Source organism: Eublepharis macularius, chromosome 5 (assembly GCF_028583425.1).
Source record: "Eublepharis macularius isolate TG4126 chromosome 5, MPM_Emac_v1.0, whole genome shotgun sequence".
NCBI classification, from domain to species: domain Eukaryota; kingdom Metazoa; phylum Chordata; class Lepidosauria; order Squamata; family Eublepharidae; genus Eublepharis; species Eublepharis macularius.
Window position 1 is genome coordinate 54,652,116 of NC_072794.1, and position 27,477 is coordinate 54,679,592.

Sequence of the window (27,477 nt, forward strand, 5' to 3'; positions counted from 1 at the left end):
GCAGGATATTGCTTTGCCTGCATTTTTTCCTTGCCCTTCCTCGAAAGGGGAGAAGGCCCTCCATTCTCTAGACTTAAAGAGGGCCATAGCCTATTATCTGGATAGGACGAAAGGCTTCCGGTCGAGTCCTCACCTGTTTGTGTGCTTTGGGGCCAAGGACAAGGGTAACAGGGCTTCTTCACAGACCCTGTCTAGGTGGATTGTAACGGCCATTAGCAAGGCCTATTCCCTAGCGGGGGTAGCTTGCCCGCTTCATGTCAGGGCCCACTCCACGCGATCCTAAGCATCCTCCTCGGCACTCCTCAGGGGTGTGCCCCTGGCTAACATTTGCAAAGCGGCCACATGGTCCTCTGCAGACACCTTTGTAAGGCATTATGCCATAGATGTCAATGCGGAGCAGGATGTATCTGTGGCCAAGGCTGTCCTACACTCTCTTTTTTCCTAAGGGAGTCTTGGGAAAGGTTTCTTTGCGTACCTGCTAGGTACCCTTGAGTGAAAGGGTGTATATATGTATATTTACGTGTATATATATGTAAATATTGGGTACTTATATATCACTATGCATCTTGTATAGATGTATCTATGTATATGTATAGTGTTCTTGTTCTTGTTCTTTAATAAAATTGTGTTGGATTTCACCCCACCTTCCTTATTGTGTGAAGCTTGGTACACTCCCATGTGTGGAGGCACAGAAGAACGAAGATGAAAACAGGGTTAACATACCTGTAACTTATGTTCATCGAGTTCTTCTGTGCTGACACACAACCCTCCCTCCTACCCCGCTGTGAATTCCAATGCACGACAATGTGATGGCTGTAACGAGAGTTGGTGTTTTTAAGCTGTTATGGCTAAGTGTATTGGTCAAGCGGCGGCAAAGGAGAACTGAGGGAAGGGGCCGTTGGTCGCTGGAGGAGCATGTGACCGTTTGGGCGGGAAAACGGTCGCTGAGGCACGCGACAAACGGCCCCTTCGGAGCTATAGAAGCTATAGAAAATTCTCCGGCGGCTGGCCTGCGCCTGCGCAGTCCCATGTATGTCAGCACAGAAGAACTCGATGAACATAAGTTACAGGTATGTTAACCCTGTTATACTTTGGTTCAGGCTCTTGTCTGTGCTAGGCCTGGTTTGAGAAAAAGTCTCCTGACCTGCTAATTGGATATACCTGTGGGTTGTTCTGTTCCCTTGAGAAATGCCCTTGGGAAGGTTGGAGCCTGGTACCTGAAGCCATCTGCAATCTGTACTCCCCATAGTTTCTCATGCTGTATTGCCAATTAAGTTGCTCAGCCCTGATTGGTTTCTTGGTTCAGTGGACTGACCGCCTCAGACCTCAAGAAGTCTCACTGTCTCTAGGCAAACACTCAACCTTTACTTTTTCAGCCATTATTGTCTACCATTATGTGAGAGAGCGCTTCTCAGCTCCATGCCACTCTATCAGAATGCCTAGAGTTGGCTGGTTTGAATGGACTCTTTACTAGCACCTTGGTAAGAACAACCAGCCTTGGAATCAAGTCAGAGAATTGTTAGATAGCTAGCTTGCAGTACTTTTAGATTGTATTTAGAATAGAAAAGCCTTATTTGTTTAGTGCCTTGCCTGAATGTCTTTAAAGAGTGATTCCTGCTTTGCATACACTCCTATGTCTTTTCTTGAATAAACTACAGTAGTATGTTTTACCTGCCTGTCTCCAGGGTTACTTGCCAAAGGTATACATGCACACAGAGAGGACCTGAGGCTAAAGCCTCACAAAACACAGACCAGAGCCTTCCAGGTACTCCTAGGGGTCATGAAGCAACTGTAATTCAGCATTCACGAACAGGAGCAAGGATCTCGGGGTCTTGACAATGGGGAAAAGGTCTTTAAGGAAGGACAGCAAGTGAATATGAATAAGGAATATGTATCTCCTTGATGTGAGAAATCATTCCCCCCCACACACCCAAAAAACAGATACGCAGTTCAATGCAAGTAGTTACATCCTTTAAGTCCATTGACATGAATGGACTCAATTCTAACTCTACTTAGGATTGCAATAGTAGTCTTCATGCTTTGTTCTGCAGCTTTGATGGCTCAAAACTTTCTAGGGACATGTTGATTTCTAAGTTAACAGAAAAATTTGCAGCCTAGTTCCCAGTATTTCTACTGAGAATGTCTCACACTAAGTAGTAAAGTGGAACTTAATCTCAAGCGAATCTTCATGAAAAAGCAGCTTGGGAACAGCTTGCATGCATCTGTCTCAGAAGTGTAGCTACACTATCTGTTTGATTTTCAAGATGGGTTCTTTTATTAAAATATAGCAATGTTTTTAGCGCCATCTTGTTCGCACCAGTGGAAGATGGAAAGATCCTCCTAGAAAGAACACTATAAATGAATTGCAAGATGAACTCATGACAGTCAGACTTAGAGAAGCAGAAACACAAGCGGAGCTGAAAGAGGTAAAGCAAAGAGTGATGGAAACAGAAACACAGGTAAGATCATGGATGACGTGAAGAATGTTGCATAATTGAAAATAGCACTAGTTAGCAACTGTGCTGTGGTACTAACTTTGAAAACTGTTTTTCCTGTGTTCTTGATTTCTCTCATTGAATTCCATTTTCAGTGTGACTCCATTTATTTTCAGTAACTGTTCTCTGAGTTATCCCCTTAAAATTGTATGCTAATAGGCTATTAGATTTCCATGATGAATGTCAGCATGCAGCCTGGAGGTACTGTCTTGTACACTTTCAGCCTATATCTGTATAGTTTATAAGAGATAAGAGCAGAGCTGCACTTTTGAGGCTTTTAGATTTTAGTTATTTATATTGATGTGGAACAAAAAGGTCTGACACTATTTGGATAATATTCTAGGGAGAGTGTCTGGCAAGCAGGCAGCTGCCCTGCCACAAATTGTGTCTATTATTTACTCTTTGATTATACAAAGGAAGGCTGAGTGGTTAGGAAGGTAATGGTATTGTATTCTACCAGCCCATTCAGCTGTTAGAATGACCGTCCTCCAGCAGAAGAGACTCTTCCGCTGGAGGAAAGTGCCGTGAGACCAAAAAAACCCTCTGCGGTTAGCTGAGTAGAGTAGTATGGAGGACTTCCAGTTGGTGAGATGTGATGCAGCAGACAAGGTACTTTATACTGTGCGGCCCGCCATGTCCAATGTTGCCTCTTGCCCCTCATAGCTAATAGTATGCTGGGCTGGGTTGGTTGACAGGGTCCAGAGGGTCTTGACGACCTTTCTGCAGGAAGGTGTAGTTGAAGAAGGCATCCCTTCATGCAGTCCTGGAGGAGATAGATCACCAGACCCATTTCAGTCTGTGTTCAGGCTTGGCTTTGGGATCGAAACAGCCTTGCTTGCTCTGTCTGATGACCTTTGCTGGGAGAATGACTGGAGGAGAGCTTACTTCTTGATTCTCTTGGAATTTTCAGTTGCTTTTGATACCATCGACCATGGTATCCTTCTGGAAAGGCTGAGTGGGCTGGGAGTAGGGGGCACCATTCTTCAGTGGTTCCGCTCTTATTTGATCAACCAATTTCTGAAGGTGGTGCTAGGGGACTGCTGCTCAACCTCTTAGCATTTATGCTATAGGGGTCCTAGAGGGTTACATCTTATTCCTTATGCTATTTAACACCTACATAAAAACACTGGGAGAGGTTATTTTGGGAATTTGGAGTGAGATGGCACCAATATGCAGATTACACCCAGCTAAGCTAGGTGGGTCTGTGGAAGTCCTGAATAGGTGCCTGGAGAAGGTAATGCGATGGATGAGGGCAAATAAACTGAAGCTCAATCTAGACAAGATTGAGGTAGTGGTCAATGGAGATGCTGCTCAGGGATCATGGAGTCAACTTGTCCAGGAGAGGTTTTCACTCTTCCTGAACATGCAGGTTTGTAGCTTCATGATGCTACTAGATCGTGGCCTGTGGTTGGGGGCTCAGGCCTCCTCCATGGCATGTAGTACCTTTTACTAGCTCCAGCTGGTTAGCTCAGAAACATGCTTTGGTAGAGACAGGGACTATATACTGTTCTATTTAGGTACTGTCTGCTGATGCAGCTAAGCTCCACTAGGTGGTTTACATACTGCTTAACATGCATGTAAATTAATTATGCATTGTTTCAGAAGATTTCATCTTTATGCTCAACTTTATGCTTCTTTTCAAATTTCCATATAATATCTGTTCACTGACTACCCTAACTGTTGTTTCATTATGGTACTTGCTCAGTGAATGTCCTTGCCATTGATTATATTGTAACTCACTTGCACTGTGTAATCCGCCTTGGAACTCAGTGAGAAAGGCTGACTATAAAAGAACGAATAAAATAAAAAATGTGATCTGTCCAGTAATCAATGTTGTGATCACATCCAAGTTAGATTACTGTAATGCACTCTTCGTGGGACTGCCTTTAAAAACAGTTTGGAAACTTCAGTCCAAAATTCACAGGCAGCTATAAGAGGTTGGTTAAAGGGATTATATCACCCCTGTACTGAAAGATCTTCACTGGTTACCCATCTGTTCTGAGCTCAATTCAAAGTTCTGGTCCTTGCCCATAAGGCCTTAAACACCTTTGGGCGAGGGTACCTGAAGGACTATCTCCTTCCATAATATCCAGCCCACCAGTAAAGAGCTGCCTCTCAAGCTCTACTGTCTGTGCCTCAGCCTTCAGAGGTGAGGCAGGTGGCAATTAGAGACAGGGCATTTTCTGTAGTGGCGCCGCCTCATCTTTGGATGCCCTCCTGCTTGAGACCCACCTGGTGCCTACTTTACTTTCTTTTAGGCCCTAGGCTAAAACAAAGTCTTATCCACCTTTTAATGATCTGCTTCTGTTTTACAGATAAATAGTTTCCCTGTTGCTTATTTCCAATGCCTTGTGTTTTAATATTGGGGGGTTTTATTTGTAAGCTGCCTTAAGCAGGCCTCTGAAAAGGCAGCATAGAAATATTCAAAATAAGTAAATAACAGGATACAATCCACTGTGTTCAAATAAATATGACAAGCCTTCCTCATGGCTGACTTTCTGTCTACTATGAGAGGTGGACGCATGCGTTCAGAGCAGAAGACTCTAGAAATGTGTCACCTAAATTGGAGATTACTGTCTTAAATTTTTATACAAATTATTAGTTTTACCATACTTCTTACTTATACAAGTGATTACATTTAAAGTATCTGTACTGTTGCCAGAACATACTCTTATACTTTTAGCAGAACATACTGGCTATCTATTCCCCCAAATTGCTTCAGCAGAATTCAAGGTTGCATTTACAGTTTTGTGGAATTTCATGGATGAAGGTTTATATTAAGGATATTATAGAATTCACCATTGGCAATCTCCAGTGGTATTAGATCATCTGTTGTATTATAAAAGCATACTTTCTAATATAGCTTCTGTTTTTCTGATGTTTAAGTATTACCAGCTCTTGAAAATGTAATGTCTCTTATTATAAAAGGTTTTATCAACCTAAATAGGTTGATCACTCTGTATCTAGTATTTTTAATAGTTTGTGGAGGCTATTTGTGAAGTCCTAGTAGTGTATTTTGTTTAATATGAAACTGAATATAGATCCAGAGAGAGTATATATTACCACTACATTCATTCTGTTAATAAAAACATCAGTTAATCCGTTTTAATGTGCTTTATGTGTACAGTGTAATCCCTTCAGCCAGCAGGAGGTGCACTTGTTCTATCTGATCACAGGCAATTTATGTCAAGCAAAGATATACAGATGTGGATGCAGAGTGTTAAGTACACATAGCTTGCTTTGAATGTATGTATACATGTGTATACATATTAAAAAATCTCATATACATCTAAAACACACGCTGTTCTAGGTGGACCTAACTTTTCTTTTAGTGATTCATTTTATCGCCTTTAGAGTGAGGAAAAACTGATATAATTAAAAGTAACTTCTGTCTACATTCAAAGTCTTCCCACAATATATTACTCTGATCAAACCTTGACCAATACAGCTTGCAAGCAGTGACGTTCATTCTATCAATGTAGGTATATTACTATTGCTCACACTAGGATATTCTAGATGTTAAGAAAAGGAGTGTGAGTAACCAGTCTGCAGAAAACCTCTGAATAATATGCATAATTAAAAACCCCATTAATGTGCTGTATTTGTGCATGATACTCAGCTATAATCCTGTGAGAAACTTCTTTTAGTAAAAAAATTTCAGGGCTGCTGGTAGCCATTTTGAAATAATTAGCTGTTATATAAAGAGAAAATAAGAGACAAGCATTATCTCTGCCTATGTAATACAGAGGTGTATGATCTTCTAGGGAAGTGAGATGGCAGATTCTCCCCCCTCCTCAACACACACCCCAGCGGCTATGTGAATTCCTGCCAATCCTATCTGTGCCTGTGGCTACTACTGGCAGCTGCCTCCTAGCGCTCGTTTTGTCCCTGTATTAGGGTGATATTCATAAAGGACAAGATTGTACAGCTTAGCTGAAACCAAGTACCTATTTACCTTAAGTTATCTCTGAACTAGATAAGAGGGCAGACTTCAGTGTGGCAGCTCTTCTCATAGGTAGATTCTCTAGTCTTGAAAGCCACTACTATAACAGAATATGGTAGGCTTGAAGGAAAAGGCAAGTGTTCACTTTCATTCTTCTGTGTAGACCTACATTGGGACTGCGCATGTGCAGGCCACCCATTCAGCAGAGCTTCCTTCGCTTCTTTAAAGCCCCATTAGAGGTCGCTTCTCTCTGAGCACATAGGCACCACTTTCCTGCCGAGACAGTCATGTGCTCTGAGAGAGAAGCAGCCCCTTCCCTCAGTTCTCTCTTAGCCGCTTCAAGGAGAAGACTTCCCTTTTCTGAGCTCCGAGTGTTCTTTTCTCTTACGAACTATTTTGGACTGATTTTTGGCTTTCAACAAACTTTGGAATATGGACTTCTGACTATGCCTCTGGTTTGTGTTTTACAACTTGTTGCTATCGGATGGTCTGAATGGGTCCTGTTCAAGAAGTACCCCTTGTGTAGAGCCAAAGTGGTCCGTACCAGTGGTCATGAGTTGTGCCTGTGCCTTGTTTGGGTGAAGGCCATAATGTCTCAGCCTGTAAATATTGCCAGCAGTTTATCCCTAAGGCCAGAAATGAAAGAGCTCTTAAGCTCAAGGCTGCACTCTGGGAATGGGTCCTTACCAGCTCCAAATCTCCAGCTGCAAAATCACCACTGTCTGAGACCTCCATCAGATCTGAGACCCACATCAGAACCACCCTCAAAAAAAGCTGCACAAATCTAAACATTATGAGAAGAGCCACACAAAGGCATTTGCTCAAAGTTGGCCACCTGTACCCAAGACCAAGGTAGATGAGTTCCTGATGATATCTCCAAGAACCCCCTCCCTACATCTCAATTCACCAGACCAATTGCACTCTGACATTGAGATGGATCCAGTGATGCCACTGGACCAACCCTGAGATCCGGGAGTTGAGCTAAGTCTATCCAAACCTGACTGAGACCATCACAATGTCTAGGTCACCTGTCCACCGTCATTTGGAACCAAGAGGCTTAAGACTGGATCTGAGAGCCACGCCTCATCACTTGTTGGATTTGTTGCAGTCTTCAATGGACATTTTGGATCTGAGAACACAACTTGGATGACATTTGACACCCAAGACTTCCCACCCTCATTGCACAAATCCATATCTAGAATCACAAGGTCAGTGCTGCATCCAATGGCTGGAGAGCCATGGGAGACACTGCACCTCCCCTGCTTTGACACCATCCATTTCCACAGGTCAGACCTACCTTCCCCTACCTCATCACTCACAGATGGAGTAGTACTGTAACCAAGACTCAGATGAGGAATACCACTCACCCAAGCAACATGAGGTTGGATCCAAGACAGCTTCGGCCCATCCCCTGATGACGCAGTTGGGGCATACGAGTCAGGATCTCCACATAGGGATCTTAGGATGATGTTGGAGCAGAGGACAAGGATGGCACAGGCACTTGAAACTGACATTTCTTCCACCAACCCCAAGGCCAAAGATGATCTTGAGAAGGTTGTATAGTGATACACCACCTGTAGTCGCTTTTCCTATCCTTGAAGGTCTGGGTAACATGGTCACTGTAGAATGAGAGAAATGCGTGGCCTTGTCTCCAACTTCTAGAAAAATTAAGCAGCTCTGTAAGATAAAGCAAGGCAAATGGCCATCCTTAACTATTTACCCACTACCTTCCTCATTGGTGAGATGCAGATGAGACACTACCCTGGCTCATGCTCCGCCCCTACTGATCAAGAGGGTAGAAAGACAGACTCCATGGGTAGACAGCAATACTCCATTTGCGCCTTGAACCTCAAAATGGGTAATTATCAAACAATTATGAGCACATATTAACTCTACTTGTGAGAGAAGCTAGCCTCATACACACTGCCTGAAGATAAAAAAGCACTTGTGAATCTACTAAAATCAAAAGCAGTGTGCATATCCAAACAAAAGATGAATGCTGGCAAGCATGCAGTATATGATGGGCGCAATTCTTATCAGATGTCATTCTTGGTTACAGCCTACAGCCCTACTTTTAGACACCAGGATCAAAGTAGAAGAATTGCCTTTTGAAGGCTCTTGCCTCATTTCAGTTAAAATTGATGAGATGCTCTTTCAAAAAAAGAGAAACAAACTGCAAAATCTCTTGGGGTCACAGCACCAGAATAGCAAACTATGAGACCCCATTTTTTCCAACATCACTACCAGTATAACAGACCAAAGGTATTATCAACCTCAGAGACAATCTTCGAATCAGCTCTCCTACAGTGCCCACCTACACACTCAAGAAGGCCTGCTACTAGATCCAAGTTAGCTCACCTAACACAACATCAGAAGGAACAGCAGGACCATAAAAAACAATTTTGACTGGAGCCGGGACTCTCTACTGCTGATCCCTTGTACTTGGACAGGCTTTCACTTTATGCCCCTAAATGGGTTATAACAGCTGGCACTTGGGTCTTAGTTATAATGAAATTTGGCTATAGATTTGAATTTAATGAGTTACCTTACAGTCAATTGCCTGAACAAGCGATAAATAACACTTTACCTCAGGTAGAAGCTGAGATTCAGTCCCTCCTACTTAAGAAAGCAATACATAGGGTTCCCAATGGGGAGTCAGAATATGGCTTCTTTTCTAGGTTTTTCTTAGTACCTACGAAGGATGATGGTCTTAGACCAATCCCGGACCTGCGTAACCTTAATTTATTCCTCAAGGTGACAAAATTCCATGTGGTACCCTTTCAGCTTTACTGGCTGTACTCAAAAAGAATAGCTGATTTGCTGTACTTGACCTTAATAATGCATATTTTCACATAGCCATCCACAGGGATCATGGGAAATACCTATGTTTCAAGTACAAGAACATCCTCTTTCAGCGCACAGTACTGTCTTTTGGTATTTCTGCTGTCCCTCCCACTGAATGTCACCAGTGGTAGTATACCTTAGGTCACTTGGATGCTCCATCTTCCCATATTTGGATGACTGGCTTATTACAGCATCCTCAAGGGACTTGCTCTCAGAACATATAGATCTGGTGGTAGAAAGATGCATATTACTGGGTTTGGTTATCAACACAAAGAAATCCAAATTTGTATCCTCACAGTCTGTCACGTACATTAACACCTGATGGAGAACTGAGAGAAGGGGCCACTCCTCTCTCAGAGTACATGACTGTCTTGGCAAGAAAGCAGTGTCTGTGTGCTGGGAGAAGAGAAGTGGCCCCTAATGGAGCTTTAAAGAAGCGAGGGAAACTCTGCTAAGCGACTGGCCTGTACATGGGCAGTCCCAATGTGTGCCTGCAGAGAAGAACTCAATGAGTAATGCTTTACAGGTAAGCGCAACCCTGTTTTTTCTGTCAGAAGCTAATTGTGGTTGCAAATAGCTGTCTTTAGCTATGTCTTACTGACAGTATCGGGGCAGGCACCCATTGGTAGTTCTAGCTCAAATGCTTGCCCACCTCTAGTTGCTTTCTAGGGTGAACACTGAAATTGTAGCAATTTGTAAGTGCCATGGGTTTGTGGGTCAGTGCTGCTGGGTCAGTGCAAGGCATGAAACACAACGCATACACAAGCTACTAGGTATTCAGTATGACAAATATCTAGGAATGTGGTTAAGGCTAATGTGTTCCTCTCTGTTCCTAAATGTCAGAACCAAATAAACAGTAACCATTTACGGAGGGCAGAACAAGAGATTGCCAGTCTACAGGAGAAGGTCCAATATCTGTCTGCACAAAATAAAGGACTTCTGGCTCAGCTTACTGAATCAAAGAGAAAACAAGCAGAGATTGAATGCAAGGTACATGCAGTAGATAAGAAAAATGTAATGAATACAGAATATTCACAAGTTTTTTAAATAAAGCAGAAAAAACATCAGATTGCATGCAGAATTATCATTTCTATAAATGTCAGTAATGAAAAATGTGAATGATGAATATGAATCTTAAGAAATTCACTATGAAGCCAATACATGAGTCATCTCATTGAATTTATTTTGTTCAAACAGTATTCAGTATCCATTGAACCAGTTGTCTTGAAATGAAAATCAGCTAGCCATTTGCAACTATTTGAGGAAAAAACTGGTTAACAAACTTCCTAAACATTTCCTTATTTGTAGAATAAGGAAGAGGTGATGGCTGTAAGACTCCGCGAGGCAGACAGCATAGCAGCTGTGGCAGAACTCCAGCAGCATATTGCAGAACTAGAGATCCAGGTAAGAGTGAAAATAACTTCCTTTGTTTTTCTTCAGCATCATATGGAGGTGCGAAGTTTAAAACATTGCCTTACAATATGGATGTAATGGGCCCACAGGGTACTGAATTCACTCCCTTCTTGTCTGTGGGTTCCGTACTTATGTTCTTACCCATGATTAGATGTAATGCTCTCACTGGTGTTCTCCATGGCTTAAGGTTATCATAATTAGCTCAGAACGTGAAATTAGAATTGCACCTATCATCTGAAGTGCTGCTACAAGTATACTTTTCAGTAGCCTCTGTGTTGTAACATTTAAATTGGCCCATTTTTAACTGTCAGCTGCAGTTTGGTTGTAGATAACATGTGTTGTACGTAGCTGGGAATCCTGGGTGAGAACACACATCCTTATTTTCATGAGCTAGCATAAGCTTAATTCTGGGATATTCAGTTTTTCTTACTGGAGCAGGAAAACTGACCAACCTAAGCCACAATGCGATATAAGATCATTTATTTATTTTATCCCATTCTTCTTCCAAGAAGCTTAGGGAAGTGCATTATATACTGTCCTTATCCATTTTGTCCTCACAATTACTTTTTGAGGTAGTTTAGGCTGGGAGAGAATAACTACACCAAGATAATCCAGAAAACTTCATGGCTAAGTGGTGATCCTAGGTGATCCAGATCCTAGTCCAGCGCTCAATCCATTGCATCATATAGCAATCACTTGAACCATATAAATTGCTTTCCTCTGAGAGATGCAGAGCTTTGTGCTTCAGCTTCAGTGAAAAGAGTGGGCTAAGCCTAAAATGTATGATGGCCACTTCCTTCTCTACCAACTTAATGCTGAAAGATCCTAGGTAACTTGGTAACAGTAACTTCCACAATTTACTTGAATTCAGGTTGGTTCCTCTGAACAACTAGTTGTGTTTTAGTGGAGTACAGCTAATTTGCTTTGTGTTTAAATGCTGGTAAAGATGTAGTAGAACAAAGTATTACCTGAAACATTTCCTCTTTGAAATTGCTGTAATCTGAGAGCACCAGGGTGTTACATTATCTATTTAAAGTTGAGCCACAACAGTTTCCCTAAACTATGCAGCTTTCTGTGAAATGTCTAGATGTAAGTGCAGAACACCGTAATATTAAACATGTATGACATGCTTGGTATTGCTACACCCACATTATTACTATAATGACTTTATTTGCAAGATCCTAGATTCAATCACAGTTTGAGGACACCTGCAGAAGAATCAGCGAAAGGGTTTTTTTCTCTGCAAACTAACATTTCATTTTTCTAATCCAGTTTGTCCAGTAAATGCTTTCTTGTTCTAGCTAACTGTGTGTTGTTCCTAATAGGCTTAGCCTTATTGCTTTCAGTCTACCTAACAGAATTTATACTGGATCTTTAGTTCTAAATGTTGCTTTTTGCATCGGTGCAGTTAATTGCATAGCAATCTGCTAAACAATTTTAAAGCAAAAGCTTATTATTCTACATCTACATAATGTGACTGCTATCTGTTTTCTCCTTGCTTGTCCTGTTAATGTATATACCTCTCAAAAGGGGTCTGTTATGCTTCACATAACAAATCTCTTTTGTGTCACTGTTGATGTTTAATGTATGTTGTAGAATACACTATTTGTGGTTTCTAGCATTCTATGCATTAGTGAAACACTCTTTGGCAGGAAAAATAAAGTTACTGCCCCTAACATCACTCAGTGAAATCAAAAACCTGCCATGGAAGCAACCCAGTCTTTAAAATCTGATTAAATTCCTGCCACGGAAATGAGCCTGTCTTAAATCTAATCTAACACCCTCTTTTTAAATATATTTATAGTGTTCTTTTTAAACACTTTACAAGTTCTGATGTTTTTAAAAATAATTTCCATCTTTGCAATTACAGGAAACATTTTTTTACTCTTCAGCAGTGTGATGTGTTTTCTGAAAATCTAGAATGAATCATCAGAGTCACCGAAAGGCCACAAGGCCCCCACAACTGCCCTGGCGAATAAACTAACTTTAGGCTTCTAATGCCAAATGGCATTGCCATACAGAAAAAGTTTATAAAGCACCGCAGACTGAGACAGATCAATATAGCTAACTTCTGAGCTGTCAACAAAAATGCAAAATATCATTTCTGTGCCAACACTGAATGTGTTGTACAGAAATTTAAGGAGTTATAATATGGTACTCACTTGAATTTAGTTATTCCAGAGTATCAGTCAAGGAAAATCAGATTTCTAAACACGAATAAACATACTAAGAACTCAGTTTTCTCAGAATTCACACTGTTATATTCTTACGTTATATGCCACCAAGCATTTGGAAAATGTTAGGAACTCCCCACGTCAGGAACCATGCTGGATCAGATCAAGGATCTATCTAGTTCAGCATTCTGTTTCTACTCTACAGAAAGATCACAGACATATCATGAAGTAACATCTCCTGCTGTTGGTTCCCTGCAACAGTTGTTCAGTGCCTTCTGAGATGCAAGATTGGTTAAGGCATCATAGCTGATATTTTGATGGACTTGTTTATTTTTTGTTGATAGACTTGTTTATTTTTATTAACGGGATTTCCAAGCTGGCCTAAAATAGTCAAAAGTTATCAAATAATGCAAATACATTATGTTAGCAGATAAATAAACAAAATTTTATCCACTGGAGCAGTAGAAGTTACCAGGCAAACCCTCCAGGTCTAAACCCAAATGCACTCCTAAAAATCAATGTCTTCAGAACCCATCAAAACACCAATAGTCAAGGGCTTAAATAAGCACCCCCTTGAAAGGGTATTCCAGGGTGCATTGAGAAAGCCACCCACTACTTTGTTGTGTGGCCACCAGCTGTATCTCTGATGGTGTGAGCACACAGAAAGGACCTCTTGAAGATTTATTATTATTAACTTGATTTATAGCCTGCCTGCCACGCAAGCCGGCTCAGGGTGGGTTACAACAAGAATAAATACGCTACTGTTTGGTGTAGTGGTTAAGAGCAACGGGACTCTAATGTGGAGAACTGAGTTTGATTCCCCACTCCTCTGCTTGAAGCCAGCTGGGTGACCTTGGGTCAGTCACAGCTCTCTCGGAGCTCTCTCAACCTCACTCAACTCACAGGGTGATTGTTGTGGGGATAACAATAACATACTTTGTAAACTGCACTGAGTGGGTGTTAAGTTGTCCTGAAGGGCGGTATATAAATCAAATGTTATTATGTTATTGAATGTTATTACAGGATAAAATATACCATATAAAATAAATATAAATTTTCTTTAAAACAATAATATACAATATAAAATTCCACCAAGATGATTTCAGCACCTGGGTAGGTGTGTATGGGAGAAGACAGTTCTTAAATTTCACTAATCCCAGACCATTTAAGGCCAAAACTAGTATTTTCAATTAGGACCAGAAACTAACTGGCAACTGGTGAAGATGGAATAAAATAAGAGAAGCATGTTTTTGGTGGCTTGGACCAGCTGCAGATGCCAAACTGCTATTCAAACGTAAGCCCCAATAACAACAGCAGCAACAATTGATTTATATACCGCCTTTCAGGATAACTTAATGCTCGCTCAGAGCGGTTTATAAAGTATGCTATTATTACCCTCACAACAAAACACCCTGTGAGGTGAATGGGGCTGAGAGAACTCCTAGAAGCTGTGACTGACCCAAGGTCACCCAGCTGGCTTCAAGTGGAGGCATGGGGAATCAAACTCGGTTCTCCAGATTAGAGTCCCATGCTTTTAACCACACACAAATCTAGCCTGGATGTCCCAGAAGTATAAGTAACAGTGGCTGGATGATTCCTGTCTAGGAAGGGGTGCAACTGCTGAACCAGCTAAAGCTGGCACTCCTTGCCATTGCTTCCAGTGGTGGAACAGTGATGAGATGCAGTATTGCCCCCAAACGGCAAAGTTAGTTTTTCAAGGAAAATGCAACCTCATCCAACAAAGCTGCCACTCCCACTCATGCTTTCAACTAATGGTTCCTCTGTCTTGACAGGATTAAGTTTTTGTTCATCTAGATTAATTATATGTTGCGCGAACTAATGCTTTATTCGATTTGGCATGACTGCTAGTCAGTTCACTGAGTGGTCTACCCCTCAGAGCCCCACATCTTTGACAAAGTTTGTTTGCCAAGCCCTTCTTGAATCTGTTCTTTCCGATGTTCAATGTGAGTCTAGAAGTGGTGTAGAGAAGTGAAAGCCCAGAACAGTAGGTAAAATGTTTGTGATTTCCCGCCCCCCGCCCCCCAGTTTTGGCAAAGGAAAAGAAATTGGAAATTGGAGGGAGAGGGATTTTCAGAATTATGAGTGAAATACTTTTTAAGCACTACATTTACAGGCAATTGAACTGATGATAACTTCTATTTTCATTTAGTGATAACAGCATTTCTACTATATTTGCTTAGATTAATGTATAAGCAATGCTTTTCAGGACTTGATGTTGGAAAAGTACTTACATAAGTTGCAGAATCCAAACTAGCAGTTGTTGCACATATTGCTATTAAGTATGGTGATAGTTACATTATACAACATGACCTCGCAGAGGAATCAGGGCCAAGTGAGAACTGTCTTCATGAACTGAAATAAACCCATGAATGTTTGGACACACATGATCAGAGAACAAAGTTCATATGAAAAAACTGATAACCTGTTTTTTAATTCATACAGACCATCTATTTTCTGAAGGTCAAAGTGAAAAGTTAGAATCAGGAGCTCTGGATTTTTCATATACTGATTAGAGAAATAAACTTTAGTTCTGCTAGTATTTCCAAGGATTTATTTATTGAAAGAGATATAAATAAATAGAATTTTGGGTTACCTAACTTCCTCTGTGAAGTTTTCAGCCTTGTTCCTCTGCATGTTTATTCAGAAGCAAATTCTACTAAGTTCACTGCAGCTCTACTAATAAATAGTATTGAATGAAGCCTTATGATGTATAATGATATATTGTTATACAGTTTAAGCAAATATCCAATTTTACTGCCACTCAGTGACATTAGAATGCTTTTTTCTGAGTGTCTTCTCTTTAAAATGTTTTTTGCTTTCACAGTGTTGACATGTAGGAGATGAGGAAAAATAATGCTCTTCCTGAGGGCGTATAGCCCTGAATAATGATTAATGTCAAACTTTACTGCCTTTTTCTTTTTCCTTTGCTGCTGTATAATAGAGTATGATACAGTGTTTGTTTGTTTTGTATTGTGATTTTTAAAATCGTGCGAGATGCATTGTGCATTTACACAATGCTGAATAGTTGGCTCTTGTGTCAGCCAGGAAACCATCTCCATCCTTCAAGCCAACTCCAAAAGTGTGTGTGTGGGGGGGGGGGGTAATTCATGCCTGGCACTGAGCAGACTCAAGTGGTATGACACCTTTTTTCATTCGTCTCCTGCCTCCCTCATTTTGAGGACCAGTGTACTGGAATGGTAGTGGAAGGAACAGAACTTGCATTGCAGCGCCCCCTTCTCTTTGCCACACCCTCCTCACTTCCGTTTCTATGTATGTCTGTTTCCAGAAATAAGGTAAACATGCCAGGAATGAAGTTTTTGATAATCTTTTTCTCTTCTGGAACAGAAAGAAGAAGGGAAAATTCAGGGGCAGCTAAATAATTCTGATTCTAGTCAGTATATAAGAGAACTGAAAGATCAGATAGCAGAACTGAATCATGAGGTAAGTAAAAAAGCAAGCACTTTTGTTCACTTGAAAGTTTATTTGTGGTATCTTGGAAAAATCAGTTTTTTCCTCATTCTAGGTAACTATTACAACAGTTTTAATCTTTTTTCATCAGTGATTTCTTTCAGTTACAAACATTAGTAAATTTGGCATTGCAATATGTGGGGGAAATCGTAATGAGAAAGCCATGAGACTTCAGACTGAACTTACCTGTACTCCCACCTTATATGTGGCAATACTGCGCAGAATTCTCTGATATGTAACAGTATTAACATCACCAACAGTATATTAACATTTGGGATGTATGTTTAGTTTTTTATGCAATTGTGATATTTAAAAGTTTTGTAATTACATTGTTTAGCTATGTCTGTTCATTCTTAAAATAGTCTTACGTGAAGAATAACAAATGTATCAAAGGTGCAGGGAAATAGTGCATATAATTGTAAAAATACAACAGAGTTTGCTAATCTTATCCATTTTTCACTATAATTTGTAATTATGATCTTAATTATCTATATCTATATATATATATAAAGACAAGTGTCCTGACTGACTCATCAACACACAGTCCAAACCCCTGGACCTAGGAACATGAAATTTGGGGAGAACGTTCCTTTCCTGATGTAAACACCCACTAAGAAGGTATTTTAAGAAATTCACCCCTGAAGGGGGTAAAAAGGGTAAAATGTGTTTTCCCAAAGGGATACAGCTTCCCTGTGTGGCTGGTAGGCTGCTGCCTGCTTGCGCCCCCGCCCACTGCCAGCTCGGCCACTTTTCCTTGATTGGACCAGCCTTTCAAGGTCATTTGCATATGCGGGCTGATTGGGGCTCACAACATTCCACACTGCATCCCCCTCCCCCAGAGACGGTTGGAACACAGAAGTCATTTGCGTATGCGGCCTGATTGATCCTCACCCCCTTCATTCTAAACAGTACGCAGTTGCTATTGGGAGTCATTGAATGTGTCCTGAGGTAAAATGCACCTTCCAGTCTTCCCCTCAAAGTTCACTAGGGTTGCCAATTACCCTGTGGGGCCTGGCTTTCCTATGTGGCTGGCAGGTTCCTGCCTGCTTGCACCCCCCCCCCTCTCTGATTGGTCAGCTGTGGAACTCTGTGTTCTGAGGTAAAAATGAGGTAAAGGAAACTGCAGAAAGTTGAAGAAAGATGTTACAAGACTCCTGAATAGGGATAACATGCTTCACTTTGTTCAAACACCTTTGTGAAGCTTGGGTACTATGCTATTATACTACAAGACTAACAAAAAAAAATCCCCACAAACCAAAAAATGTTACATACCCATAAGTATTGGATTTAAAGTAGTTAAATACTGTAGCAAAGCATAGGTTATCAAGCTTGTACTCTGAGAATCTGGTGAAGATCAAAATATTGAGCTGCATTCCATATCTATCCATATTCAGTTCTGTCTCTAAGAAGTAAGATATGCATGGTAAGTAATTACTCATACAAAGATGACCATAGTGTTAGAATGCAACAGTACATATAACAAATTTTTCTTCTCAAATTTGAACCTAGTAGAATACATCCTCTTTCATTTTCCCCCTACTATTTCTGTTGAACTTGCATCACTAAATGAACAGTACACAGTTGGAGATTGCTGGAACTTCTGTTGGGCCTACTTGAGGTTATAACGAAGAGGAATCTTTGCCCTTATCAACAGCACAAGTCATAATCATTCCAGACCTTTAGCAACCACTAAACTCACTTGAAAGAAATCAATAGCCAGCCATCTTGCATTAAACATTTATGTCCCGATCCAGCTGAGGATATCTGCACACATAATCAGTTGATGCCTATGTGTCACCTGCTGGATTGGAACCACTAGCCTAAATTGGGTGTCATTCTGATATTCTTTAGAGTCTGAGTCTGTGTGAGGAAAAAGTCTGTCTGCATGGCATTGTGTTAGATTTTGACTGAATTGGCAATTTACATCCATTCCACTTTCCTACTTCAGTACCCCCTCTCCCTCCATGTTGTTGTTCAGTGTCCCTTACCCCCGAAGCAGCATTTTGTGGAACAAAGTGGGCTGTCATGGTAGAGACTGGAAAATTCCACTCCACTGATAGAAAATTCTTTTTGGGTTCAATCCATTGTTTTGAATGGGGTGTGCACCCCCTTACATATTCTAATGTAACTTAATTACATATTAATAGCTTGTTTACATGGGATGCAGGAGCCTGTCAACCTACTCAATAGCAAGACAAGCTTAAACAAAGAAAATTAATGCAGTAGAAGAGTTCTGGTCTGCACATATCCAAGTTACTTTGAAAATGCTATTATACTTCAGTTATTAGAATGACTGAAAGTTGCTAATAGCTGCTGAAACTGCTGCATATGTAGACTGTTACAAACGCTCAGGGAGTTGTAATCAGATTTGCAGCTACATGCATTTTCTACTGTAATGTGCACCTTTAACCACATCAGTGTTCTACATAAGGTACAATAGTCATAACTGCTTCAGACATGGCGCATGTGCACGTGTGCTCTCATCATTCATACTGTGTAAGTGGCCAAGTATGAGAGATGCTTAACAATATCTAGGCTTAAAGAGAACTTCTGACTCTGTAGATCTTTTAAATTTTGGAAAGGAAAACTCAATCTGTTGTTCAGACTGTCAAGCAAATACTTGTTAGTTGTAACTTTATTAATCTCATGATGTTATCTGGAAGCCTACCGTAATTATCCTGGTACTTTACAATCCCTGTACAGGAATAACGGTGTTAGTAAGAAGATTCTGCAAGAATGTCTCATAAATCTTACATAAGTCTGCTAGCATTCATTGGGTATAAAGAGAATCAGTGTACTGTTTATGTAAGATGTTGGAATGTCAAATGTTTTAGAGTTGGTACATGGAACACTGAATTCAGTGCAATAGCATGGCACATTTTTAGGAAGCAAACTACTTTAATTTATGTAATACAGACACAAATTATGGACTCCAGCACACCATTTGAGATCATGAGACTTTCAGCGCTCACTTTTTTAGAGTAGTATAAAATCTGAATTTGCCTTCTAAAGTCTCAGCACTCTGAGAGGGTCTGAGAAGAACATACAAGGTGGTCAGGCAAAGGAGGTTTTCAGTTCAGCACAGCAGCTTGTCATGCTGCCTTTTTCCTAGTAACCCAGCTACATTTTTGCAAAAAAAGACCTTGGTTCCATGAAACTAAATGTTACAACTTCAATGGGAATTCAGTAAGTAAAATTTTAGATTGTTCTTAGTTCTGCTTAAGTAAATATGTCCTCCTGGTATTGATCTCTGACATCTAGTGCAGATCATGCACAATTCTGCTTAATAAATCTGTCCTGCACTGTGGTATCCCCCCCAACCTACTGAAAGCTCCTTTCTGTGCTTTTCCAAACATTCATAGATATGCTACAATTAAACTTTATGTTCAACTTATTTAAAGACATAGTATATGCAACATTACCACAATCTCTTTGGCCGGCTAGATGTGGGTCAAATTAATAGATGACTAAGCAAAAACATTGGGAGTTAAATGGAAGTTCCTTTACTGTTCATGCCTGCAGCCTTCAAACAGGAAAACATTGTATGGTAGTCCTCGTTCACATTGAAAGCTTAAGTATGTTTATGTAGATGTAAAGCTTGTATAAATAAATAACATTTCACTGTGTTACACTAGTTCATTGAATTCTGCCAAAATCTGAACCAGTATATTTGTGCATATTAAAAAGTTTAAGAACTACATATGATCATTTTAGAAAATACTCAAGCTAAGCCTGCTCTGTGATACTACATTGTCTTACCTGAGGCATTCTTTACTTTTGCTAGTCTTTGCTTACTATAATGACTGTTTGCAGAAAGAGAGTAATTTGGGGGGGGGGGGAGATTTTAGCCCTAGTTCTTTTTGTAAAACTACCAAAGTTCCTTTTGATTAACAATAAAATGTAAATTTAAAACAATAATTTAAAACTTAATCTGTATTTTAAAAGTAAATAAAGTTAGGAAAAGAGCAGAAAGGAAGTAAAATAGAATAAAACAGCATAAAATAACCAGCAAGGCACCCAAACCCCCAGCGTAATCTTACATGAATTTAAAAAAGCACAAATTCATAATTCCACCCAGTTCTTCATCAATTAACTTAAATCAGAAACCTAACCAAAAATATTTTTACCATTCTCCTGAAGATGAGAAGGAACAGAATCCGATGCGCTTTGTGTAGGAAATAGTTCCATAAACTAGGCATTCCAACACACCAATGGGAAGACTCATGTTGGAGAATGTGGTTGTTAGGTATCCTGATCCCAAACCACTTAGAGCATTAAAGGTCAAAACTAGTATGTTCAACTGGGCCTGGAAACTAATTGGAGGTTGATGAAGCTGAGTCAAGTCTGGTATATTGTGGTCAAACGGCTGAATCCAATGATCCATTGATGCAAGGACTGCGTATCTTCATCTTGTTTCCTTTTCACCAGCAGTTTTGACCCTGGGAAAGTTCTGCTACAATTTCTCCTCGTTCTCCTTCTTCAGTACTGTCTGCATCCTGCTTGGCTGTTAGTCCCTATGGGGACTCCATCTGTTAGTATCTTTAGGTAATGAAGTGCTGTTTCCAACCTAAAAGGTTTTCCCCTAGGGAACAACCAAGTAGACACATTTTATTTACACTCCACTTTTCTCCCCAGTGGGGACCCAAAGCAGCTTGCATCATTCTCTACTCCTCCATTTTCCTATTTTGAACCAGCTGAATTTTTTGACACCTTACTATATTATAATACTCCAATCTGGTCACCAGAGCATTCCAGCCAGATTCTTTATGGTATACTACGTTTATGGTATACTGTGTTTTAAAAGGCACTAATGAATTACCACAGCTGCCCTTTGATCATCTGGGGATACATAGCACGCACTAGAGCACTACTGTCTCATTCTTCAGATTAGCTTCGTGGCACATTTGCCAAGAAGATAGCCCATTCCTAGGTTAGATAATCCTTCACTAAAGAGCATTTCTTCACCCGTATGTTACAAGATCGTAACGGCTTTGAAACACTTTGCCTACTCATTTCGCTATATGTCTAAACCAGGCTGAATGCTAAAATGATAAAATTGAATCTACCTCTACAGTCTGCAGGTGAAAAGTTTACATTTTTCAAAGTTTCCTTCTCTATAACTAGAAAACGATCACAGTGTATGAGGAGCTAGGTTAGAACTTTTACACTTCATAGGCTAAAGTTCATTGACGGTCTTCCTGTGCAGTCCCACATGGGACTGCGCACACGCAGGCCTGCCGATTTCAGAGATTTTTCTAGCTCAATACCACTAGGCGGTGCCTCTGCCTCTCTGCACACATGCATGCCCGTTCTTCCCGCCAAAAATGGTGTCTAAGAGGTGGGGCGCCCCCGACATACCCTCAGTTCCTCTTTTGCCGCCGATGAGAGAGGTTCTTAGCTCTTCTGCTTGTTCAAAGTTTTCAGCAATGTCGGAAACGGTGCTCTTCAAACGTGTGTCCTGCAACAGGAAAATGACCAAGTCCGATGGGCATTTGAGCTGCCTCTACTGTTTGGGCGAGACCCACAACACGCAGGCATGTAAACATTGTCAAGCCTTCACCTCGAAAGCCAGAACAGAGAGGGCGGGATGGTTACAAGCTTCCTTATGGAAACGTGCTATGGAAGCTATGACTCTACCGGCTAAGGCATGATCTTCTGCCTCGCCCGGTTCCTCCACTGCCCAGGCAGGTCCCACCTTGACCGGCTCAAAGACGCCGCGTTCCTGCTCCTCTCCTACCCACTCGGAGCCTAGACCGTCACCAAACTCAACTTCGACCTCGGTCCGGAGTGCATTGGAACCGATTCCCACCGTATCGGGTTCAGTTCCAGCAGGCTCGAAGACTGCTCGGAGTCCAACGCCCTCGATGTTGGCTGCGATTGTTCCATCCCCTCGAGGCTCTTGGGATGGTGCTCTGTTAAAGATTCCCTGAAGTGATGTGCCGTCGACTTCGATCCCCACCCTGGACCGACCTTCGCAGCCAGGAAATTCCACCTTGGCTCTGATCCCCTCGGATCCACCATCAGTTCCAAGATCGGTCCATTCCGAGCTAGAGAAGAAAAAGAAAAAGAGAAAGTATCAGTCCTCGAAACAGGGCAAAGCGATTTTAGAGAGTGTCCTTTTGGCTCAAGATCCTCCTGAGTGTCAGAGGATGTCGGTTCTGAACCCCCCAGCAAGAAACATAGAGGATCAGAAGATCGATCATCACCCTGCCATGCTCCTCACTCCAGAAGTAGCCAGGAGGAGGATGTCATTCTGCTAGAGATACCTCTCATCCCTATGGGCTGTCCTAGATCGCTGTCGTGTGGCTCTTGGTCTTCACGGTCATCTTGAGGACGTAGGGGGCGTTCAGAGCACAGGGTGAGCCCCTGCTCCTATAGGAGCTATTTGAGAGAGCGTCATCTCTATGACAAACAGGTCCCGTATAGCCGCTACAGACAAGGCTCTTGTTGCCTGGGCGTCCCTTATAGAAGAGAATCTAGGTCTCTTTCCATAAGGGCTCATTTTATGCTGGCTGCAGACGGACTCCGCACTTGTCAGATCCGGAGTTGGAGACTGGAACTGAGCGACGTAGATCCAGTGACTCTCCCTTATCTGATTCTCCAGATGGAGAGATTGGTCCTTTGGAAGATGCATCTCCTACAGATAATTTTAGAGCTTATAACAAATTGCTCCAACGTATGGCAAAGGACCTAGAAATCGATGTGACTTCTGCAGAACCAAAGTTCACAGATAAGATCTTACAGCATATCTACTCCGGGTCCACCACGGCTATCTCCTTCCCTGTTATCGAAGGATTTGTAAAGTTGCTGAAGGACCTGAATCTGAAACCGACTTCTGTTCCTGCTACGAATAGGAAGGTCAAGAACCTTTACAGGGTTAATGATGACCTCTGTCCCTTCCTGTCTGTCCACCCACCGCCTTAATCTCTGGTAACTGAAGAGATGCAAGCGAAGCAAGGGTCTTTGTCGGTTCCATCTGATAAAGAGAGTAAAAGACTGGATGCGATGGTGCACAAGTTCTACACTTCTGCTGCCTTTGGAGTGAAGACAGCTAATTATTTGGCAATGATGGCTGCCTATCAGCTACTCCTTTGGAACAAGGTAACCACATTTATACGTAAGTTCCCAGACGATCAAAAGAGATTCTTGAGAGTCATTCAAGAAGAAGCTGTTCGCCTTTCCCGCCACCAGATCAATGCTAGCCGTAATATGGCAGACATGTTGACCAGATCTCTGCTATCAGCTGTTGTCCTTCGCCGTTACGCATAGTTGAGAACCACAGCTCTTCCTCCAGACACAAGGCTCCACTTTATTCTCCGACAAGACGGACGAGTACCTTTCAAAAAAGTGGGCTTACTGCCCATTCATATGGTGTACTCCCACAACACCAACAACAAGGTGCACCACGATCGCATTATAGATAGTTCCAAAGAGGCCAACAACAACGGTTTCAACCTTATCAAGGGTACGCTTACCGGAGTCAACAAAACTACCAGCGTCCACAATTCTCCTTTTCCAGAAGGAGGTCGGGCCAGAAGTCCAAACAAGGCACGCACCAACAGCATGCCAAGGACCAACCTCAACCACATAAGCAACTTTGACAATTACAGGGCCCTGTTTTTTGGGGTCAGGTTGAGTGTTTTTTCCGATGGATGGTGTTCTATCACCTCTGGTGTCTGGGTTCAGAAAATAGTTAAAGTTGGTTATAAAGTTGAGTTTTTGCAGTTACCTTACTTACGACTCTCTGTGTTTTCTTCTGAAACATCTCAATCTGGGGTTCTGGCTGAGCTCACAGCTCTCCTAGATAAAGGTACCATTGAGGAAGTCACTGATAAGGCCGATTTATTGGGCTTTTATTCAAAATTATTTATGGTAGACAAGAAGGACAGGAGCCTTCGACCCATCCTGGACCTTCTTAATCTGAATAAATTTATTAGAGTTCGTAAGTTCAAAATGGTTACCTTGCAGGCAGTCCTGACCTTGTTACCTTCTAACACTTGGTTCACGGTTCTGGACCTAAAAGATGCCTATTTCCATTTTCCCGGAACATAAGAAGTTCCTTCGTTTTTTCTATGGTAACTGTGTCTTTCAGTATAGGGTTCTCCCTTTTGAATTATCCACTGCCCCGTGGGTCTTCTCTAAGTGTATGGCGGTAGTAGTGGCCCATCTGAGGATCTGGGGGTGCTGTAATTTTCCCTACCTGGATGATTGGTTGCTGGTTGGAAATTCGGCTGAAGACGTAACTAGACAAGTTTCGGTCACTCTGACTACTTGCCTTCATCTGGGCCGCTTCGTAAATCAAAAGAAGTCCAAGCTTGCCCCTTCTAAGGTTATCCAATTTATAGGGTCCACTCTGTATGATACTCAGAACGCAGGATTCTTGCCCCAAGAGAGGGCAGTTAAGATTAAGGCTCTTCTCAAAAGACTTAAGAGGTGCTGCTTTCAGTCAACTCAGTTTCTCCAGACTTTGTTAGGCTGTATGGCGTCTACCACTGCGGTGGTGCCCTTGGCAAAATTACATATGCGCTCCCTACAGCTTTGGTTCACCTCAGTTTTTTCCCCAGGCAGGGACTCAACATAGGAGGTTTAATGTCCCTAGGAAGATCCTGCACTCCCTAGAATGGTGGTTGGTAGATGCTAATCTGTTCCAAGGGGTTCACTTTGGTTGTTAACGGCCACAAGTGTTTGTCACGACGGATGCCTCTAATCTGGGCTGGGGAGTTCATTGCAAAGAGGCTTATGCTCATGGTGTATGGGGTGAATCTGAGAGTCAAGAGCATATTAACCTTCTAGAACTGAGAGCTGTGTTCTATGCCTTGGTTTCCTTTGCAGATACGGTGAAGAACAAGACTGTCCAGATTCTCACGGACAATACAACAATGTTATATATAAACAAGCAAGGGGGCACAGCGTCTGTGACTCTGTGCAACAAAGTGGTGAGAATCTGGAATTGGGCCATAGATCATGCGACGTGGTTGCTGGCGGTTCATATCCCCAGGCACAGACAATGTACTCACGGACCATTTGAGCAGGTTGCATGGGGACAACCACGAGTGGTCTCTTCAGGACATTTATCTAAACTCTGTTCAGATGGGGTTTTCCCCGATGTAGACCTTTTTGCCTCCAAAGAAAATCACAAGACTTACAAGTTCTGTTCCAGAGGCGGCTTAGGCCATGGGTCTCTTGGGGACACGTTTCAACTCAAGTGGTCGGGTTGCCTCTTCTACACGTTTCCCCTGATAACCAGGGTGATCAACAAGATTCAATTGGACAGGCCTTTGATCATTCTGATAACCCCCTTTTGGCCACACCAACCGTGGTTCCATGCCCTGTTGCGTCTACAAACTCGGATGTTCAGCTTCCCGGCAGAACTGGACCTATTGTCCCGGAGGGGAGTGTTTCACCACAGAATAGACAAACTCAAACTGAATAGACAAACTCAAACTGACAGCTTAGCTGATCACTCGAGTCTAGCATTTTCCTCTGGAGTAGCTCACGTCTTACAGAACGCTCGGTGATTGTCTACTCGTCAATCTTATGCTATTAAATGGGGAAAGTTTAGTATGTGTCTAGAGAGGAATTCAGACCCTTTTGTCTCCTCTCTCCCGGAAGTCTTGGACTTTTTGTGGGGTTTAAAACAACAAGGGTTATCGAACTCTTCAGTTAAGGTGTATTTAGCGGCTATCTCCGCCTTTCACCCCCCTATAGACTGCAAGACAGTGTTTTCTCACCACACTGCCAAGTTATTCCTTAAGGGCTTAATGTTTCCTCCTGTAAAGGCTGTGGTTCCTCAGTGGTCTTTGCCCTTATTATTGACCAAGCTGATGTCTAAGCCCTTTGAGCCCTTGGCCACGTGTTCGTTACGTTATCTGTCTTTGAAGGTAGCCTTTTTAGTGGCTATTACTTCAGCCAGGAGGATGGGGGAGTTGGCTGCATTGTTGTGTGAACCCCCTTACTTGAAGGTTCACACTGAAAAGGTGGTCCTTTGGACAAAAATTGAGTTTCTACCTAAGGTAGTTTCTAGTTTTCACCTTTCTCAGGAAATTTCCCTATCAGTATTCTTTCGTACACAGGGTTCAGATGTCAAGAAAGCCCTGCACTCTGCGTAGGGTGATTCTTTTTTACTTAGATTGGGTTAGATCTTTCAGGGTGGATTCTCATCTGTGTATATGTTTTTCGGGTCAAAAGAAGGGTAATAGGGCGACCCCTCAAACACTGGCTCATTGGGTGGTCCAGGCTATACTGTTGTGCTGTGAAACTGCTAACCTACCTTGTCTGGTTAGGTGTTCACGCTCATTCCACTAGGTCTCAAGCATCGTCAGCAGCTCTCCTGAAGGGTGTTCCACTCCAAGACATTTGTAGAGTGGTGACGTGGGCCTCAGCAGACACGTTTGTCAAGCACTATGCGTTGGACGTCCTAGACAGGAAGGAGACAGCCGTTGACAGCGGTTTTGCATTCGACCTTCTCATAACGGCTTCTTTCTGCCTCCACCCAGGTATTTAAGCTTTATAATCTCCCATGTGAGACTGCACAGGAAGACCATCGATGAAAAACAGTGTTTCACATACCTGTAACTGTTGTTCATCTAGGTCTTCCGTGCAGGCACACATGCCCTCCCTCCTTCCCCGCTAATACTCTTTGTTTTTACCTTGCAGCACGGCAGCAAAAGAGGACTGAGGGTATGTTGGGGGCACCCCACCTCTTAGACACCGTTTTTGGCAGAAAAAACGGCCGCGCATGCGCGCAGAGAGGCAGGGGTGCCCCCTAGTGGTATTGAGCTAGAAAAATCTCCAAAATCGGCAGGCCTGCGTGTGCGCAGTCCCATGTGTGCCTGCACAGAAGACCTAGATGAACAACAGTTACAGGTAAGTGAAACACTGTTTTTTTATTTGTAGTGAGCTCTTTTACAAAGAGAAGCATTAACATCCTGTTCCTTTCTTCCTGCAGTCTGAAGTGGTACAGTCCATTCTACCATCTCATTTTGCTGCATTTGTAAACCAACCCTTTGTTGCTTAAAAAATAATCTGATAGTATTTTTGCCATTTTGTTCAGATATATGTTTCATTGCCACTTCTCTTTGGTGCATAGAAAGGTGGGCTGCCTCGGGAAGGTATGCTG

At 42.0% G+C, this 27,477-nt stretch overlaps 1 protein-coding gene across 6 annotated transcripts in view; it reads left to right on the top strand.

Annotated features, from left to right (window-relative positions):
- The window catches only part of EVI5 (ecotropic viral integration site 5), a 136,377-nt gene that overhangs the window by 86,380 nt on the left and 22,520 nt on the right, over window positions 1-27,477 (top strand). For all 6 annotated transcript variants that reach the window (XM_054979445.1, XM_054979440.1, XM_054979442.1 and 3 more), the window contains 4 exons: window positions 2,301-2,459; window positions 10,126-10,272; window positions 10,591-10,686; window positions 16,236-16,331. In XM_054979445.1, coding sequence (XP_054835420.1) covers window positions 2,301-2,459; window positions 10,126-10,272; window positions 10,591-10,686; window positions 16,236-16,331 — 498 coding nt within the window. The remainder of the gene's footprint in view (window positions 1-2,300; window positions 2,460-10,125; window positions 10,273-10,590; window positions 10,687-16,235; window positions 16,332-27,477) is intronic.